Source organism: Leucoraja erinacea, chromosome 22 (genome assembly GCF_028641065.1).
Source record: "Leucoraja erinacea ecotype New England chromosome 22, Leri_hhj_1, whole genome shotgun sequence".
NCBI classification, from domain to species: domain Eukaryota; kingdom Metazoa; phylum Chordata; class Chondrichthyes; order Rajiformes; family Rajidae; genus Leucoraja; species Leucoraja erinaceus.
In genome coordinates, this window is record NC_073398.1 from 7,475,765 (window position 1) to 7,496,093 (window position 20,329).

A 20,329-nucleotide genomic window follows, 5' to 3' on the forward strand; every position below is an offset into this window, starting at 1 on the left:
ACTTGCCCACACTGGCAAACATGCCCCATCTACACTAGTCCCACCTGCCTGCATTTTGTCTATATCCCTCCAAACCTATCCTTTCCAAATGTTTCTTAAATGTTGTGATAGTACCTGCCTCAACTACCTACTCCAGCAGCTTGTTTCATATACTCACCACCCTTTGTAACAAAGTTACCCCTTAGGTTCCTGTTAAATCTTTCCCCCCCCTCACCTCAAATTCTCCTACCATGGGTAAAATAATGTGCATTTACCCAATCTATTCCTCTCATGATTTTGTACACCTCTGTAAGATCACCCTTCATCCTCCTGTGCTCCAAGGAATTGAGTCCCAGCCTGCTCAGGCCTTCAAGTCCTGGCAGCATCCCCGCATATCTGCTCTGCACCCTTTCCAGCTTGATCCAATCATTTTTAATAAAACTATGTATTATGTGCCCTTTGTTCCCTCATCTGCAATGACTAAAGCCTACACGAGTATCAGAAAAGTCGATTTATTTGCCATTTACAAGGATGCTGCCTGGACTCGAAGGCCTTCATTATAGAGAGACGTTGGGAAGGCTAGGGCTTTATTCCTTGGAGCGCTGGAGGCTGAAGGGTGTTTGGCTGAATAATTGCAAGATACATCGTGGAAACAGCCCCTTCGACCTACCGAGTCCACTCCGAACATCGATCAACCCCTTCACATTAGTTCCATATTATCCATAGGGTAACCTTATCGAGCTGTATCACGAGGGAAATAGATAAAGTGAATGTACACAATCTTTTGCTCAGAATAGGGGAATCAGAAACCATAGAACACAGGTTTAAGGTGAGGGGGGGAAAGATTGAATAGGAACCTAAGGGCAACCTTTTCACTGAGAGGGTGGTGGGTAATTTGGAAAGAGCTGCCAGAGGGGGTAGCTGAGGCAGGTACAGTAACAGCATTCAAAGGACACTTGGACGGGAACATGGAAAAAGGTTTGGAGGGATATAGACCAAATGTGGGAATATTGGTCAAGCTTAGATGGGACTTCTTGGTCAACATGGACAAATTGGGCCAAAGGGGCCCGTTTCCATACTGTATAATTCACTTTATATAGGATCTTAACCTCCATATAATTTTATTTCATTCGCATGTCTAAACTGTAATGTTTTACTATATTAATGTTTAATGTTTCATGAGTCATTCTCAATTGTTACTGTATGTCGGGTTGTTACTTGTGAGCGGGGCACCAAGGCAAATTCCTTGTATGTGTACATACTTGGTCAATAAACTTATTCATTCATTCATTTTATAACTTGCTATAGTCAACTTCTCCAATTTGATTGTGTTCCAGTTTTACTTTACAATAAAAATGTGGATATAAGTTGCATTGACTACTTATAGGGGAATTCATAAGTAACCTTCTTCAAAGGCTTACATAGCCAGAGTAGGAGATACATTAGAGCAGCACTCTGTGTCTTTTTGTTTGTAAACTAGCATCAGCAGTTCCTTGTATCTGGACTTCTCTCCTTGGTGGGATTTAGTGGGGAAGTATTACCTTGGGTTGGGCATTAGGTAGCAGCAGGGTTGAAGCAAGAGGGTTGAAGACATGACCTCAACACTTTCAAATATCTATTAAAGGTGCTGCATCAAAAAGGCAGCCAGTATCATCAGAGACCCACACCACCCTGGCCGCATATTCATTTCACTCCTACCATCAGGAAGAAGGTATAGGAGTCTGAAAACCATGAACTCCAGGTTCAAGAACAGCTTCTTCCCAATAACCATCAGGCTCCTGACCACTACAAAACACCAACTAACCTATGGACTATGGCTTGTAGACACAAGGAAATGCAGATGCTTATTGCAAAAAAAAAAAAAGACACAAAGTGCTGGAGTAACTCAGTGGGTCAGGCAGCATCTGTGGAGGGAATGGACGAGTGATGTTTTGGGTCGCGACCCTTCTTCAGACTGACTGTAGAAGGCAGGAGAAAGCTGGAAAAGAGATAGGGGCAGAACGAAGTTTGGCCAGTTTTGCACTAATTAATTTATTGAGTTTTTGTTTTAACTTTCTTACTATCTGTGAGTTTACAGGCCTGTTATGCTGCCACAAGTAAGAAATTCATTGTTCCGCTGTCAGTACACCTGACAATAAAAGGGCCTGTCCCACATTCACGACCTAATTCACGATCTCTGCAAGTCTGCCAATTTTCCCGGTTAGTTGTAGCTAGTCATACCTAGTCTTCAACATAGTCGAAGGAGGTCTTCAACACATCATTTTTTCAAACTCTTTTAAACTCGCCAATGAGGTCACCCAAGTGGGACAGCCCCTTTAGACTGATTGTGGGGAGGGGGGGGGGGGGGGGGGGGGGGGAGAGAGAAAGCTAGACGAGAGGAGAGGCAGGACAAAGTAGCAATAGGTGAACATAGTGAGGGAGGTTTTGACAAGGAGATGGTTGGACAAAAGTCAAACATGGTGGGCCGAAGGGGCCGCTCATGTGCTTCACTCTTCTATGTCCTACACCCATATGACTTCGATTTGTGTTGTCACTTTCACGATCAATGCAGAGTATAGATTCTAAAAGAGTTGCTGTTCCACAAAAAAATCGGGCAGCTTTGGGATGGACCCAACCCGAAACATCTTCTCCACAGATGCTGCCTGACCTGCAGAGTAGCTCCAGCACATTTTTCGTAAACCAGCATCTGCAGTTCCTTGTTTCTACATTTTAAGCAAAGAGTAAACTTATATATTTGTGGAGTAAAATTATATATTTTTTACGATTTTAGACTCGAGAGATACTGTGCGGAAACAGGCCCTTCAGCCCATTGAGTAGACTCCAACCAGCCATCACCCCATACAACAGCCTTCCTCACAATCCACGACCCCAACAAACTTGGTGTCATCTGCAAACCTATATCTATCTATCTATCTATCTATCTATCTATCTATCTATCTATCTATCTATCTATCTATCTATCTATCTATCTATCTGGATGTGTGTCTATATATATATAGATATTATCAGAAACACACACAGCCACACACACACGCACATGAAAACACACACACATATGTATATATTTATATATCACGAACAGTGTGAGAGGCAGAGGCGGCAGCTCAGATTTTTATCTCTGGTTCCGCAAACTATTTCATGCTTAACTTTCCCATGTCAAAGCTAATTGTAACTGACTGCCGACAGTGGACAAGCTTGAAGATGGTGCCTACCTGCCTACAGGAGCCTCGTGAGTGGCTTTGATGCTCAGACTGCGGTCCCTCCTGACGGGGCCCGGCTCCACAGTGGGTAGACCAGTGGCAGATGTTGTGGTTGTCCATGTGGATGAGATCCGTCTCAGGAGGCCTGGCGGCAAGCTCCTCCTCAGTCGCTGGAGGGAATAAAGTGGTGTTACTGTGCTTAAGAGATCCAGGTTCAATAATCAGCAAACATGGTTGAGAATGAACGGGAATGCGCGGTGGCGCAGCGGTAGAGTTGCTGCCTCACAGCGCCAGAGACCCGGGTTCGATTCTGACGATGGTTGCTGTCTCTACGGGGTTTGTATGTCCTCCCCGTGACCGTGTGGGTTTTCTGCAAGATCTTCGGATTTCCTCGCACACTCCAAAGACGTACAGGTTAGTAGGTTAATTGGCTTCAGTAAAATTGTCCCTAGTGTGTAGCATAGAACTAGGGTATGGGGTGATCACTTGTCGGCGTGGACTTAGTGGGTCGAGGGGCCTGTTTCCATGCTGTATCTCAAAAGTCTAAAGCACTTTACTGATTCAAGGGGAGAAGAATGGTAGGAGGATATGAAGCCAATAGGATAGCTGTAGGTGGGAAAAACGACAGCATGGATGTGGTGGGCCGAAGGGCCAGTTCCTGTGTGGTACTACTCTATGAGTCTGAATGAGTCTTGAATGTAGACACAAGGAACTGCAGATGCTGGTTTAAGGAAAGACACAAAGTGCTGGAATAACTCCATGGGGTCAGGCAGTGCCTCTGGAGAACATGGATAGGTGACATTATGGGTCAGGACATTCAGATGACGATTTCTAGCTTTTGACCTAACTTTTTGTCCTTTCTTCTTTGTCCTTCATCCATACACTAGTTCTATCCAACACACGAGGGACAATTTACAGAAGCCAATTAACCTACAAACCAGCATCTGCAGTTCTTTCCTACACATAACTTATATTCAAGTTGTACTTTTTTAAGACTTTATACGTTAGAGATAAAGCACGGAAACAGACCCTTTGGCCCACCTGGTTGGTGCCGACCAGCGATCACCTGTACACTATCCTACACACTAGGGGAAATTTACAATTTTACCGAAGCCAACTAACCTACAAACTTGTACATCTTTGGAGTGTGGGAGGAAACCGGAGTACTTGGAGAAACCCCACGCGGTCACAGAGAGAGTGTGTAAACAGCAGCACCCGAGGTCAGGAACGTACCCGGGTCTCTGGTACTATAAAGCAGAAACTCTATCGCTGTGCCACTGTACTGCCCAATGTACCTAAGAGGTCCAGGTTCTACATTCACGTCAACCAAGCTGCCTTGTCGAGCTAATCCCATTTCCCTGCATTAGACCCATCCTAACCTTTCCTAACTGGTGGAAAATTCAGTGGTTTGCAATCAGACTAATTGCTCAAAGAAAGTCCATTTCAGTTGGCTGATAATTTCAAAGTAAATCACTCCAGAGAATATCTCTATTGGTGTAGAACAATAACAATTACACTCACAATTCAGAATAGAAGAAAGCCATTTAAATTTTTGGGCTGAACCGTAGGAATGCAAATAGAATGATCTACTACTAAATAAACATAGGAAAATAAGTAATTTACTATGAAACGACATCATTAATTAAACCAAATTGTATTAAATGCAATTGCTGTCATTATAAAGCTATAATAAAGAAATCCTTATCTATTTGTTCAGCAAGAACGTGATTATAATTAGGAAATCAGGAATAGTGAAATTACCTAATAGTTATAAGGCTTGCATAGAGCAGATGTGGAGAGGATGTTTTCACAATAGGAGAGTCTGGGACCAGAGGCCATAGACCATATAACAATATAACCATATAACAACTACAGCACGGAAACAGGCCATCTCGGCCCTACAAGTCCGTGCCGAACAACTTTTTTCCCTTAGTCCCACCTGCCTGCACTCATACCATAACCCTCCATTCCCTTCTCATCCATATGCCTATCCAATTTATTTTTAAATGATACCAATGAACCTGCCGACACCACTTCCACTGGAAGCTCATTCCACACCGCTACCACTCTCTGAGTAAAGAAGTGCTCCCTCATGTTACCCCTAAACTTCTATCCCTTAATTAGACTGGGAATAAAAGGATGTACCTTTAGAAAGGAGATGAGGAGGAGTTACTTTAAAGTGTAGTGAATCTGTGGAATTCATTGCCACAGAAGGCCATCAATTGATATTTTGTAGGTGGAGATTGACAGATTTTTGATTAGGAAGGGTGTCAGGGGTTATGGGGTTGATACCCGTTGAGTTATTCCAGCATAATTTTTTTTTTTTTGTAAACCAGCATCTGCAGTTCCTTGTTTTGATCATCATCATCTATTAAAGGGTAATTTTCACAGTTTAGCTTAATTTAGAGATACATAGTGGAAACATGCCCTTCAGCCCACAGAGTCCATGCCAGCTACCGATCACCAGTTCACACTAGTTCTATGTTATCCCACATTCTCATCCCTACACACTAGGGGCAATTTACAGAGGGCCAATTGACCCACAAACCTGCATGTCTTGTTGATGTGGGAGGAAACCACAGCATCCGTTGGAAAACCCCGCAGTCACAGGTAGAACGTGCAAACTCCACACACACGGCCTGGGTCTCTAGCCACTGTGACCCTTAGAGTTAGGTCAAGTTGTAAACGTCTACTGAGGTTGGCAGTACTGAGGCAAATTCCAGTCATGTCCATAAGTGATAGGAGCAGAATTAGGCCATTCGGCCCATCAAGTCTACTCTGCCATTCAATCATGGCAGATCTATCTTTCTCTCTATTCTCCTGTCTTCACCCCATAACCCCTGACACCCGTACTAATCAGGAATCTATTTATCTGTGCCTTAAAAATACCCATTGACTTGGGTAAAGAATTCCACAGATTCACTGCCCTTTGACTGAAGAAATTCGTCCTCATCTTCTTCCTAAAGGAACCTCTGTTAATTCTGAGGCTACGACCTCTGGTTCTAGACTCTCCCACTAGTGGAAACATCCTCCCCACATCCACTCTATCCAGGCCTTTCACTTTCATTGCCAGACGTGGAGGCATAAGTTGGCATTCCCGTCGGAGTGCAACGTGCCTGACGCACTGTGTGGAGGGCAAGAAAAGCATGAAAGAAAGGTAGCAGAGGTTGTGAGGAAAGGTTGTGGAGGGATGGAGAGACAGCAATTGCCAAAACAGAAGCAGACTGAGAAACAGTGCTAGAATTTAAAAAAGATACAAAGTGCTGGAGTAATTTAGCGGGTCTCTGGAGAACATGGATAGGTGACGTTTCGGTTTGGGACCCTTCTTCAGATTGATTGTAGTGGGGGGGGGGGGGGGGGGGGAGCGAAGAAACCTGGAAGAGAGAGGTGGGTGTGGGACAAATCCTTGCAAGTGGTGGGTAGATACAGGTGAGGGGGGAGGATGGTTCATTGGAAGGTACACAAAAAAGCTGGAGAAACTCAGCGGGTGCAGCAGCATCTATGGAGCGAAGGAAATAGGCAACGTTTCGGGCCGAAACCCTTCTTCAGACACATCTGGTTCATTGGAAGATGGGAGGACAAAGGTCAGAGATGAAGGGACAAGAAAGTGTGAGATAAGGAGAGAAGAAGCATGAATTGTGAAGCCGGAGGAAGGAATGTAGATGAAAGGGGACAAGGTGGGGGGAAAGGGAAGGGGAAGGGGGAGGGGGAGTGGAGGTGTAAGCCACCATTTCTTGTTGTACCTTTGGGATGGCAAGCTTCTCTCCTTGGCATTCTTCACTATCCGAACACACATAGGACTCGCTGAAGGAAACCAAGGGGTTTATTCTTGGCTTGTGGATGGGCTGGAAGGTGAGTTGAGTGCTGAGAAGGTTGCTGACTGCTCTCAGCGACGTACTGACGTTGGGAGGCAGGGAAGGTTCGGCCAAAAGATCTGTAATTAGTCCATGAGCTTCACCCATCACAGCTATGTCGACGGTGACACTTGTGCCTGAAGACTGAAAGAGAATAAAATATGTTAGTGTAAATTAATTGGAATACAATACAACAATATAAACCGACTATATCATGAACTATAGAACAGAAAGAATTTTTAGTGTCGTTTAGAAATACGTAGAAAACGTCCCTTCGGCCCATCGAGTCCGTACCGACCAGCGATCCCTGTACACCAGCGCTATCCTATACACGATGGACCATTTACAATCTTTATCTAAGCCAATTAACCTACAAAACTTTGGATTGTGGAAAGAAATCGGAGCACCCGGGGAAAACCCACGCAGTCACAGAGAGAACGTACAAACTCCGTACAGAGAGCATGCGTAGTCAGGATCGAACTCGGGTCTCTGGCACTGTAAGCCAGCAATTCTATCGCTGCACCACTGTGCTGCCCTAGAAGAGCAGAGCAGAGGAACAGACCCTGTGCCGAACATGATGCCAAGACTAACTCTTATCTACATGCACATAATCCATGTCCCTCCATTCCCGGCATATCCATGTGCCTATCCCAAAGTCTCATAAATGCCACTATTACCACATAAACGCCGCCAGTGACAATGCGTTCCAGGCACCCACCATCCTCGGTGTCCAAAGCTTGCCTGCTCATCTCCTTTAAACTTTGCCCCTCTTACCTTAAAGCTATGCCCTCTAGTATTTGAGTTTTTTTAATGCTGGGGAAAAAGGATCTGAATTTCTACCTTAGCTATAAAACTTTATACACCATAACCCCCAACAAAAGACTCTGTAGATTGGTTACTTTACCTACTAACCAATGTAATGCTTTAGTATTATAAGCTCCGCCAACTACCACACTATTCATATTTTCGCAACCTGACATGTACGTCAGTCAGTGCTGCTATACAGTAGAAGCAACATGCTGTCGTGTGTTATATGAGTTTTTGAATAAATAAAGTCCTATCAGTGAGTATGTTTGATTCACTCAACATGGTGTCAGAAGTTGGATCTGCCAGACTAACTTTTGGCATCCAGAACAGAAAACACGGAGGCACTGCCTAGCTGGGCAGCAACTTCCTCCACTGTGCACATCGGGTAGTGTGGGTGTTTCTGAGCCGTGTAAATTCAGATAATGACATGACTTTGCATTTGGCTCCAGTGTCGATCTTTGCAACAGTAATAGTATCGTTGACACGACATGAGACTTCAGGGTCGGGTTGCTTTTTAGTGGAAGCCACCAAGGAGTGTATGTTATGACTGTTATAACTGTTATCTTCAAGCTCGGGGAGTGTAACTGGAGGAGGCGCTGCTAGCTCTTGGTACTCGCTATCAGAATATTCATGTTTTAACAGGTGTACAGACTGCCTTGGCAGTGAGCGAGTCCCACGGGTACAGCAGCATTTTAAGAAATGATTCTTCCTCTTGCAATAGTGGCATATTTTTATGAAGGCACGGTACAGTTCACATTCCGCAGGATGGGAGCCTCCACAGTTCGAGCACTTTACAATAAATCTTCGAGATTGTCGAGATGATGTGTGGGGCTGAGCGCGTTGGGTACGGTAGGAGGTGTCGGTAACATCGGCACGGTATGTTCGGGCCCCAATGACCTAGTGTGAGAGGTTGTGATCACAGCAATACGACAAGCATGTTCAGCTCGGGCCAGGGTTAGTTCAGTATCGTGGACTAATTCATCGTGTACTGAGGATTCCACCCACCAGTCTGTCACGGACGAGTTCATCAAACAGATTAGCAAAAGAGCCGCGCTCATACCTGGTGAGTGCCGACGGAGGGATCTACAGACGCAACCGTCAACACCTCCTTCCTGAGAAGGAACCAAGTCCTGCTGTCTACCCATGTACTGACAGACCATCTCGTTCCTCACGCCCTGCTGCTGCAGACCAACCATTGGTTGTGCCCCCAACTTCCTCACTACCACGTTCGGTGTCCCACTCGCCTCCATCACCGTGTTCGTCCCCCGGGTCACCAGTGCTCCCGCCGCATGAGCCCCGGCAATTTTGTTGGTGAAGGAAGGAGATGCGGATCTGTAATGTACCCGTGGGGGACGGGTTTGTAGGCCGCCCCTTAGATACGGGGATTTTGTTTGAACCATCTGTACTTCCCTGTATGCGCTGTTAGCGTCTTGGTTACTGTATCAATCAGTCAGCACCTAGTAATGCATTTATTCATATATATCACTTTATTGTAGATGTATTTCACTTTTATTTTTACAAGGAAAGATGTAGATTGGTTACATTACTTACTAAGCAATGTAGTGCTTTATTATTATAAGCTCAGCCAACTACCGCACCATTCATATTATCGCAACACGACATGTACGTCAGTCAGTACTGCTATACAGTAGAAGCAAAATGTTGTCGTGGGTTATATGAGTTTTTCAATAAATGCTGTTGTATCGGATCAGTGAGTATGTTTGATTCACTCAACAGACGCCAAATATTTACTCTTCCCTATGTAATTTAAATGCACAAAATACAGATATAATATAATACAAATATGATACAGATATAATTCAGATACTTTTTCGAGAATCCTGCACACCAATGCTCCTTGACTGTTTAATTAATGGATTCATTGACTGATTGATGGATTCATTGGCTGACTGACTGATACAGCCTAACAGGCCCTTCTGTCCCACCCATATCCATGCTGACCATCGATCACCCGCTCACAATAGTTCCACGCCATCCCACTTTCTCATCCACTCCCCTACACATTACATTTACAGAGTGCCAATTAACCCACAAACCCGCACGTCTTTGGGATGTGGGCGAAACCGAAGCACCCGGAGGAAACCCATGCGGTTACAGGGAGAACGTGCAAACTCCACACACACAGACAACACCCGAGGTCAGGATCAAACCCGGGTGTCTGGCGCTGTGAGGCAGCGGCTCCAACAGTTCATAGAAACATAGAGACATAGAAAATAGGTGCAGGAGTAGGCCATTCGGTCCTTCGAGCCTGCACCGCCATTCAATATGATCATGGCTGATCGTCCAACTCAGTATCCTGTACCTGCCTTCTCTCCATACCCCCTGATCCCTTTAACCACAAGGGCCACATCCCTCTTAAATATAGCCAATAAACTGGCCTCAACTACCTTCTGTGGCAGAGAATTCCAGAGATTCACCACTCTCTGTGTGAAAAATGTTTTCCTCATCTCGGTCCTAAACGATTTCCCCCTTATCCTTAAACTGTGACCCCTTGTTCTGGACTTCCCCAACATCGTGAACAATCTTCCTGCATCTAGCCTGTCCAACCCCTTAAGAATTTTGTAAGTTTCTATAAGATCCCCCCTCAATCTTCTAAATTCTAGCGAGTACAAGCCGAGTCTATCCAGTCTTTCTTCATATGAAAGTCCTGACATCCCAGGAATCAGTCTGGTGTACCTTCTCTATACTCCCTCTATGGCAAGAATGTCTTTCCTCAGATTAGGAGACCAAAACTGTACGCAATACTCCAGGTGTGGTCTCACCAAGACCCTGTACAAAAGACCCTGTTCGTCAGTGTGCCACCCTATTCAGAAAACAAATGCATCCAGCACTGCAGTCGGCCCTGCTTCCTTCATTTCTTATCGATCAATGATTATTCACAAACAACTCAAGGTGAATCATAGGGTGAACATATATTCATTCATCTTGAAATATTTACACTGACTACTGTTAGACCTTCGGACCACAGGATATGTTTTCATTCAATAAAATCAGACAGAGGGTGGTGGATATATGGAACAAGCTGCCAGAGCGGGTAGTGAATCAGGTACAATAACAACATTTAAAAGACATTTAAACGGGTACATGCCAGGCTTTGTCCTGCCTTTACAGTATGGTATGGGACGGCATGGTGGCGCAGTGGTAGTGTTGTTGCCCTACTCCCAGATTTGATCCTGACTTTGGGTGCTGGCTACACGGAGGTTGTACATTCCCCCATGGTTTTCCTCCGAGATCCTCGGTTTCCTCCCACACTCCAAAGGCGTACAGGTTTGTAGGTTCATTGGCTTGGTGTAAGTGTAAATTGTCCCTAGTGTGGGTAAATGTGCGGGGATCGCTGGTCGGTGCAGACTCGGTGGGCCGAAGGGCTGTATCTCTAAATTAACTAAGTGCCTCTCTTCCAGCTTTCTCCGCTCCACTACAATCAGCCTGAAGAAGGGTCCCAACATGAAACATCACCTATGTTTGTGGTGAAGAAGCATTTTTTTGTAAACCAAGATCTTTTGTTCTCCAGAGATGCTGCCTGACCCACTGAGCTATTCCAGCGCTTTGTGTCTTTTTCTTTCATTTCTTTCACAATTCTGACCAAGCGTTTTGGGACTGAGACCTGAGTTGATTCTCTTTGCACAGATCCTGCCTGATCCATTGAGTGTTCCCAACGTTACTGATGACATTTCCATTTCAAGCACCTTCGGAAATGTGTGCAGGCTTGAATGCATAATTTGGTAACCTTGCAAATTGCTTGTGTGAAAATCATTTTCTTGTTTCTTTCATACATTTTCAATGTGATAAAAACAAATTATGTTGCCATGCAAGGATAATACAGACATTATCAAATGCAGGGTAATATGTGTGTTAGCCTCAATGGCATCAGTACCATCTCTAAGACATTAAAAATGGATCAATAGAAATGTCGTTAGTTTGATGATGGACTCTGATTAGTTTTGCACATTGCAATGTAAATGTCTTTTGCCAATGTTACATCGGTTATGAACATTGTAAGCATTTGTGTGATTATTTCATCAATCGAATCCATGAGTTCTGACACTAAAACCTGATTCTTTGTGACTGAGTGAAACTCTGAATGCGTTACGGTTAGTTTAGTTCAGAGACAGAGTTTGGAAACAGGCTCACTCGGTCCACTGAGTCTGTGCCGGCCAGCGATCACCCTTAAGGGCCTGTCCCACTTGCCGATTTTTTCGGCGACTGCCGGCATCATTGAATGGCGTATCAGGTCGCTGAAAAATTTGCGGAGTGATGCAGCGTGACACGGCTGTGACACGGCGTGACGACGTATTCATGCACAGCGTTTTTTCAAGTGTCGCAACATTTTTTTGTCGACATTGGATTTTGAAATGTTCAAATTCTTTTGGCGACACTGATATGACGCCGGCAGTCGGCAAAACAATGAGACAGGCCCTAGTTTACTTACGCTAAAACTTACGCTAGTTTTATCCTGCACACAAGGGGCAATTTACAGCGGGCAGTTAACCAACAAACCTGCACGTCCTTGGAACATGGGAGGAAACTGGAGCACCCGGAGAAAACCCACGTGGTCACAGGGAGAACGTATGTACAGTGTGCAGACAGGATTGAACCGCGGTCTCTGGCGCTGTAAGGCTGCGCCACCGTGCCAACTTCTGTGCTTTTATGTTGTATTCTGCAGGCTCTCCAGCTGCGAGCTGGCTCCCGGGTTTAAAGGGTCAACGAGGACTTCAAGAGAGAACCAACTTGGCTCCCTGGTTTGAGATAATTGGCAATTACTTGAGGTCGAGTGTGTTTGTCCTTGGGGGGTGGGGGGCGGGGGGTGGCTTAGACAGCTGAAGAGGCCGATTCTGGAGCAACAGACTTCATGTTCCTCTAGGTGGATGCCCGTGTGTGACGTCTTCTAAAGTGGGGAGACGGGTGCACAGAGACCCACCCACCACACGGTCCGTGACAGAGACAGACCGGGTCTAACGGCATGGACTCCACCACAGTGGGGAGTCTCTCCCTGCTGCAGCTTCCTCCACCCTCTCACCCGCTGTGGACCCCACCACCGGCCAGACACCACCCTCCAGCCTGCTCCACCATCGAGGGAGGTCTCCTTCTTGGGCCATGCTTTGTCACAGTGGGGTATTTCATGGGTGCATTACAGAGTGAAATAATACTGCTTGCCTGAGATGGGGTTTTCTCCCAAAGAGAGGCACAACATGTCAGAGTAACTCAGAGGGTCAGGCAGCATCTCTGGAGAAAAGGACTAGGGGATATTTCAGGACGAGAACCCTCTTCAGACTGAGTCAGGGGAGAGGGAAACTGGAGGTATGAAAAGGTACAGAACAAATCGGAGCAGGCATGGATGACCAAGGAAAAGTGGAGCCCACAATGGTCCATTGTTGGCGGTGGAAGAGGCGATAACGAAGGAAGATATGGATGTAAGCAGTGGAACTGTCAGGATGACTAGGGTGAGCGAGGGAAGGAGAGAGGGTTACTTGAAATTAGAGAAATCAACATTCATACTGCTGGGTCGTAAGCTGCTCAAATTTCCCCCGTATTGTTTCTCACGAAATCACAATAAAACTGGATCAATCACCAGTCAACAGCAGTGAGAGTTACCAAAACCAATTGAGGAACCATAGCAATCATGAAATTCCAGAGCACGACTTAAACACCAGAATAAAACTATCTTTTGCCAATGGTATTGGCTGATGTTGTTGTGAAGGTAAACGACAGGCGGCCCAGTGGCATAGCCGGTAGAGCCGCAGCCTCGCAGCGCCGGAGACCCGGGTTCAATCCTGACCTCGGGTGCTGTCTGTGTATGTGGAGTTTGCACGTTCTCCCTGTGACCTGCGCAGCTTTCCTCCAGGTGCTCCGGTTTCCTCCCACAGATGATGGGTCCCAACCCAAACTGTTGCCTATCCAACGTCTCCAGAGATGCTGCCTGACCCGCTGAGTTACTCCAGCACTTTGTGTCTTTTTCTTTTGAAAAGCAGCACCTGCAGTTCGTTGAGTTACCGTATTATATGGAAACATGGCGTGAGACGGGTTCAAGGATATGTGCAGTGTTCACGAGCCTGGTTGTTGGGAAGAAGCTGTTTTTGAACCTGGTGGTCACAGTTTTCAGACTCCTGCACCTTCTTCTCGACGGCAAGAGTGAAATAAGAGCCTGGCCAGGGTGGTGTGGGTCCCTGATGATGTTGGCAGCGTCTCCTGTAGATCTTGTTGGTGCCGATGTTAGGCCATGTATCAGTAGAGGATTAGACAGTCATTAGCAAAAGGGGAGGCGAGTGGCAAGATGAATGGCGCAGAATTTCTCTTAGAGATACAGCACGGAAACAGGCCCTTTGTCCCACCGTATCCGCACTGATCAGCGTTCCCCACACATTAACACAATCCTACACACACACGAGGGAAATTTTACATTTCTAACAAGCCAATTAACCCACAAACCTGTTCGTCTTTGGAGTGTGGGGAGAAACCGAAGATCTCATGAAAACCCACGCGGTCACGGGGAGAACGTGCAAACTCTGCACAGACAGCACCTGTAGTTGGGGTCGGACTCGGGTCTCCGGCGCTGTATGCACTGTAAAAGTCCTGTCCCACTTGCGCAACCTTTACAGGCGACTGCTGGCTCCCGTGATAGGTCGCCGAAATTTTCAACATGTCCACCATAGGAGATCAGGCTGTAGGGTTGTGAGAGGTCACCTGCGACACGTCGCCAGGGGTCGCCTGTATGGTCGTGGGAGGTCTCCTCTGGTCGTGATAGGTCTCCAAAGAGTCGTAGCGTCTTTCTGGCCGCCACTGAATTTTCAACACGTTGAAAATTTCGCCGACTTATCACGGGTGCAGAGGTCGCGAAAGTGGGACAGGCCCTTAAGTCAGCAACTTTATCGCTGCGCCACCGTGCCGCCCTATACAGTATATACAGTAGATAGACACAAAATGCTGGAGTAACTCAGCGGGTCAGGCAGCATCTCTGGAGAAAGTGGATATGTAACGTTTTGAGTCGGGACCCTTCTTCAAACTGATTGTTTGGGGGGAGGTTGGGGGGAGGGGAGTTGGGCGACTGGAATCAAGATAAGACCAAGACAAATCAGTGCCAGCAACAGATGACCTCGGCCTGTAAGGCTCCCTGAGACGCTGATGGTGTGATCCTAAGCGCGATGTGAACTGTGGAACTGGTTAACCCACTTTTATTGGATGGAGGTTGGGGGGGGGGGGGGGGGGTGAGGGAGGCAAGGAGGAAAATAGCAAGGTGAGAGGTGGAGGGGAGTTTATATAGAAGTTACCTAAAATTAGAGAATTCAATGTTCATAATGCTGGGTTGTAAATTACGCTAGCAAAATATTATTATATGTATATAGAGAGTATGTTATTGTCATATGTTCCAGACAGAACATTGAAATTCTACGCCCTGTGCTGTTGAGGTTCAGGTTTACATAAACCAGGCCAGAATGGGTCAATATCAGTCTTTATTCACTGCTTTCCATTGTATTGTGCATTCCCAAATCTTAACACAGAGGTTGCCATGAGAACCAATGAAGGCCATCACATCTCACATCATTACATTTTAAGACGGTTGCTTTTGATTGTTAGATATAGATTGGCAAGCAACACAATCCGTGGCTGACGTAGGCTGCACTGCAGCAGAGCCTAATCAGGAGCTGAAAGCCATTGATTTACTGCGTAGATCCAACAGCAGAGCCATTCATGGCTAAACTGAATAAGATGAGGTAAAAAGAGCATTACACATCTTTTATAGTGTAGAATCAGACCTGTCTGTTGTTACTAACAGATTGTGCTAATACCGTCGGCATTCGATATTCAGCATTGATAGGACAGGTTTGGAGGGATATGGACCAAGCGCAGGCAGGTGGGACTAGTGCAGATGGGACATGTTGGCCGGTGTGGGCAAGTTGGGTCGAAGGGCCTGTTTCCAGGCTGTATCACTCTATGACTCTATAACAACAGCAACTTCCATATATGGTACCTATATGTTATCTTCATGCTTCAATGGAACAACAAAAAATGTTTTGCAGCCAGTCATAGAGTCATACTGCACTGAAACAGACCCTTTGGCCCAATTTGTCCGTACTGACCAAGATGCCTCATCCACACTAGTCATACCTGTTTGTGTTATGCCCATATCCTTACAAACTTCTCCCATCAATACCGATCCAAATATCTTTTAAATGTTGTGATAGCACCTGCCTCAACTACTTCTCCAGGCAGCTCGTTCCATGTACCCATCACTCTCTGAGTGAAAAAGTTACCGATCAGGTTCATATTAAATCTTGCCCCTCTCACCTTAAACCTGTGCCCTTTGATACTTGATTGCATTCACCATATTATTTTCCCCTCATGATCTTATACACCTCTATAAGATCACCCCGCAGCCTCCTGCACTCCATGTAATAAAGACCTTGCCTGCTCATGCTCTCACTATAGCTCAGGCCCTCGAATCACATTAAAAAATATCAGACCTCAAAAATGTTTTGCAGGATTAGGAAAGGTTCAAGCTGAGCAGATAGGGAACTTGGGTTACACTTTAAAGGAGGTTGCTTAATAAAAAAAAATTCTTAAAATTGCTAAATATGATATAGAACATAGAACAATACAGCTCAGTAATGCCCCTGTCCCACTTAGGAAACCTGAACGGAAACCTCTGGAGACTTTGCCCCCACCCAAGGTTTCTGTGCGGTTCCCGGAGGTTGCAGGTGGTTGCCGGAGGTTGCAGGTAGTGGAAGCAAGTAGGGAGAACTGCACGGAAACCTTGGGTGGGGCGCAAAGTCTCCAGAGGTTTCCGTTCAGGTTTCCTAAGTGGGACAGGGGCATTATTACAGGTCCTTCAGCCCACAATGATAGTACCAATCCTAATGGCAAGTTGAGGAAATGTCCTCTGCCCATGATCCCTATCATAACGCCCGGAACTGCATGCAGTACTCCAAATGCAGCTTAACCAAAGCCCCATTAAGCTGCATCATGACTTCCTCATCTTTATACTCAAAGCCCCGACTTATGAAGGCGACCATATCATACACCTTCTTTACCACTCTATCTAATATCGCGGGTACTATCACGACATTTAAGCAGGCACTATTGCAATGTTTAAGAAGCATTTAGGATAGGATAAGATAAGACAGGATAGGACTTTATTTATCCCAGGAGGGAAATTGATCGGTCAACAGTAACAAAACACAACAATATACATGAAACACGAAATTACAGTGACGAGTGGAACGTCTAGGAGAATGACTGGAGTCCAATCAGGTAGGTCATGGATAGGATAGGTATAGATATGGGCCAAATGCATGCGGGTAGGCCTAGTGCAAATAGGGCATGATGGTGCACATGGCAAGTTGAGTCGAATGGCCTGTTTCCGCGCTGTATGACTGACTAAACTTCTGTTGCCATGCTCAGACAACCTCTGTATATTAATGCTGTTCAGGGTCTTTCCATTAATTGTATACTTTCCCCTCCCAAAGTGCAACACCTCACACTTGCTCGGATTAAACTCCATCTGCCTTTTCTCCGTCCATTTCTGGAGATGATCCATATCCCGCTGAATACTTTGACAGCCTTCTTCCCAGTCCGGTTTGTAGGTGCTGTTTTCAATCTTCATTGGAATCTCATTGAAATATGATAATTGAAAAAAAAAATCAGTTTACTGATGTGATGAACCCCTGTTACCACTTTGGCACTATGCCCGGGTTCTTGACGGTAAATCAAATCTTATTGCTTCAGTGAAGCTGATTTATCATTTCCAAACAGAATTGCTAGTCAATCGCCAATCAAAACGCCATGATGTCTCGGAGAAAAAAATCTAATTTCCGTGCAAAGGTCACGAAACTAGGAATCGGGCCCAAGTTTCTTTGCTGTTATAAGGGCTTTTGGGAACATGTATGTCAGCAGTGATAGATATTGTAGTCTCATTCTCTGCAACAGCACAGCACAGCAAGGTGTGGGGAGAAGTCAGTGCAGACTAGATGGTTTAGTTTAGTTTGGAGATTCAGTGTGGAAACAGGCCACATGGCCCGTCGAGACCACGCTGACCAATGATCACCCGTTCACACAAGTTCAATGCTATCCCACTTTCAGATCCTACACACTTGGGGGCAATTTGCAAGGGACCAATGAATCTACAAACCCGCACGTCTTTGGAAGGTGGGAGAAAACCGGTGAAAACCCCTGCTGCCACAGGGAGAACGTGCAAACTCCACACACACAGACACCACCGCATGTCAGGATCGAACCCGGGTCTGTGGTGCTATGAGGCAGCAACTCTACCGCGGCGCCACTGTGCCGCCCTGATCTGCTATCATTTGTTTTCAACAATTGGCCAGGAGCCTTTGGAGAACAGCCATGGGAAAAGACAAACTCTGGTTGAAAGCACATGTTCCAGACTCTTCACTTCATGTTGAAGAATGTCTTCTAAAATTTGGAGCCGGCAATGATTTATTAAGGCACACAGAGAAACCAGCGAATGCGCCTTCACTCCCATCGTCTCTTCCAAACTTTTAGCACAAACGAAGCACAGAAAATCGAATATCTCTCTCTCTCTCATGTGCGATGTTCCGCTATTCCCTGGGAAACGTCTTTTCATTTTGCACTGTACAACTGTTGCTTGCAAGATGACAATAAAGGTTGATTGATTGATTGATTGATTCACACCTGTGCAGAAAACATTGATTATATAATACGATCCACGGTGGGCAAGAGACTAAATGTCGGTATGCATCCAAAAATATATAGGCAATTCCTTCTGCTATGAATAATAGACCATGTAATCCATTTCCAAGTGAAATGAACTTCCAGGAACAATGAAAAGCTTTTTTCGATTGAACGAACGTCAGATTTTTATGATGGGTTGGTCATCTGTTTGTCTAATTATCAAATTCCTTTTCTGCAATTGCACTTACACATAGAACTAAGCATATGGAAGTAGTTTGTCTTTGCTTGGTCCACCATCTTGGTACTGATCCAACTTCCAACTCCACCGTGCCTCGTATATATTCTCCCTTCAAATTTCAGGATAACATGAGATATCCAAGTAGGAATTGACTTTTCTTTCTTGACCTCTGGAATTTTAGACTTCGGACAGTGGAGATACAGCGTGGAAACAGGGCCTCCGGCCCACTGAATCCACGCCGATCAGTGATCACCCCAAACATTAACACTATCCCACACACAAGGGACAATTTTACAATTTATTTTACAAAAGCCAATTAATTGGTACGACTTTGGAGGGTGGGAGGAAACCAGAGCACACTTGGTCACGGGGAGAATGTACAAATTCCGTACAGAGCACCCGTGGTCAGGATCGAACCTGGGTCTCCGTGCAGTATGTCAGCAGCACTGCCGCTGTGCCACCGTGCCGCAAAACATCTCGATCGACTTTGCAACTGATCCTTTCCATCGAGGTTTGTCAATCCTTCAAGAATTTATTTCAAGGTCCTGAAGTCCCTTGGCCTGATGAGAGTCATGCCATAGGAAGGATGTTAGAAAGGGTGCAGAAGAGGTTCACCAGAATGCTGCCTGGGCTTGTGAGCACGAGGTATAGGCTTTGATAGAGTGGGCCTTTTTGGACCTTGGGGCAACCTTATTGAGATGTACAACATCTTGGAATGATGGATAAAGTGAACGCACACTCTCTTTATCCCAAGGGTAGAGCTTTCTAAAACTAGAGGGCACAGGCTTATGGTGAGAGGGGAGAGATTTAAGATAAATCTCAGGGGCAATTTTTCGACTCAGATGATGGTTCTTATCTGGAATGAGCTGCCAAAAGCAGTTATAGGCGTTTTATAGAAGCAATATAATTGCTATAGAAACAACTTAAAAAAGAAAAGATGAAAGAATGGGTCGACTGGGCTTTAGAAGGATGAGAGGGTTTCTTATAGAAACATATAAAATTCTTAAAGGATTGGACTGGCTAGATGCAGGAAAAATGTTCCCGATGTTGGGCGAGTCCAGAACCAGGGGTCACAGTTTAAGAATAAGGGGTAGGCCATTTCGAAATGAGATGAGGGAAAACTTCTTCACCCAGAGAGTTGTGAATCTGTGGAATTCTCTGACACAGAAGGCCAATTCACTGGATGTTTCCAAGAGGGAGTTAGATTTAGCTCTTAGGGCTAAAGGAATCAAGGGGTATGGGGAAAAAGCAGTAGCGGGGTACTGATTTTAGATGATCAGTCATGATCATATTGAATGGCGGGTGCTGACTTGAGGGGCCGAATGGCCTACTCCTGCACTTATTTATCGATGTTTTTTCTGTGTTCTAAACATAGAACAGAAATGTATGAATAGGAAGAGTCCAAACGCAAGCAAATTGGTTGGCATGGACAAGCTGGGCCGCAGAGCCAGCTTCTGAGTTCCGTGACTCGACAGACGTAACGTTGGAACTGTTCACTTTGGCCCACTGAATCCACTCAAAGCACCCACTTACAATAATCCTATTGGGAACCTCATGCCCTGGTGTCGATACAACAACCTTTC

At 45.5% G+C, this 20,329-nt stretch overlaps 1 protein-coding gene across 3 annotated transcripts in view; it reads right to left on the reverse strand.

The window, feature by feature from the left end:
- Positions 1-20,329, reverse strand: part of pde3a (phosphodiesterase 3A, cGMP-inhibited) — a 328,346-nt gene that overhangs the window by 53,823 nt on the left and 254,194 nt on the right. For all 3 annotated transcript variants that reach the window (XM_055652876.1, XM_055652875.1, XM_055652877.1), the window contains 2 exons: positions 6,923-7,177; positions 3,192-3,349 (listed from right to left, as the gene is read on the reverse strand). In XM_055652876.1, the coding sequence (XP_055508851.1) occupies positions 3,192-3,349; positions 6,923-7,177 (413 nt within the window). The remainder of the gene's footprint in view (positions 1-3,191; positions 3,350-6,922; positions 7,178-20,329) is intronic.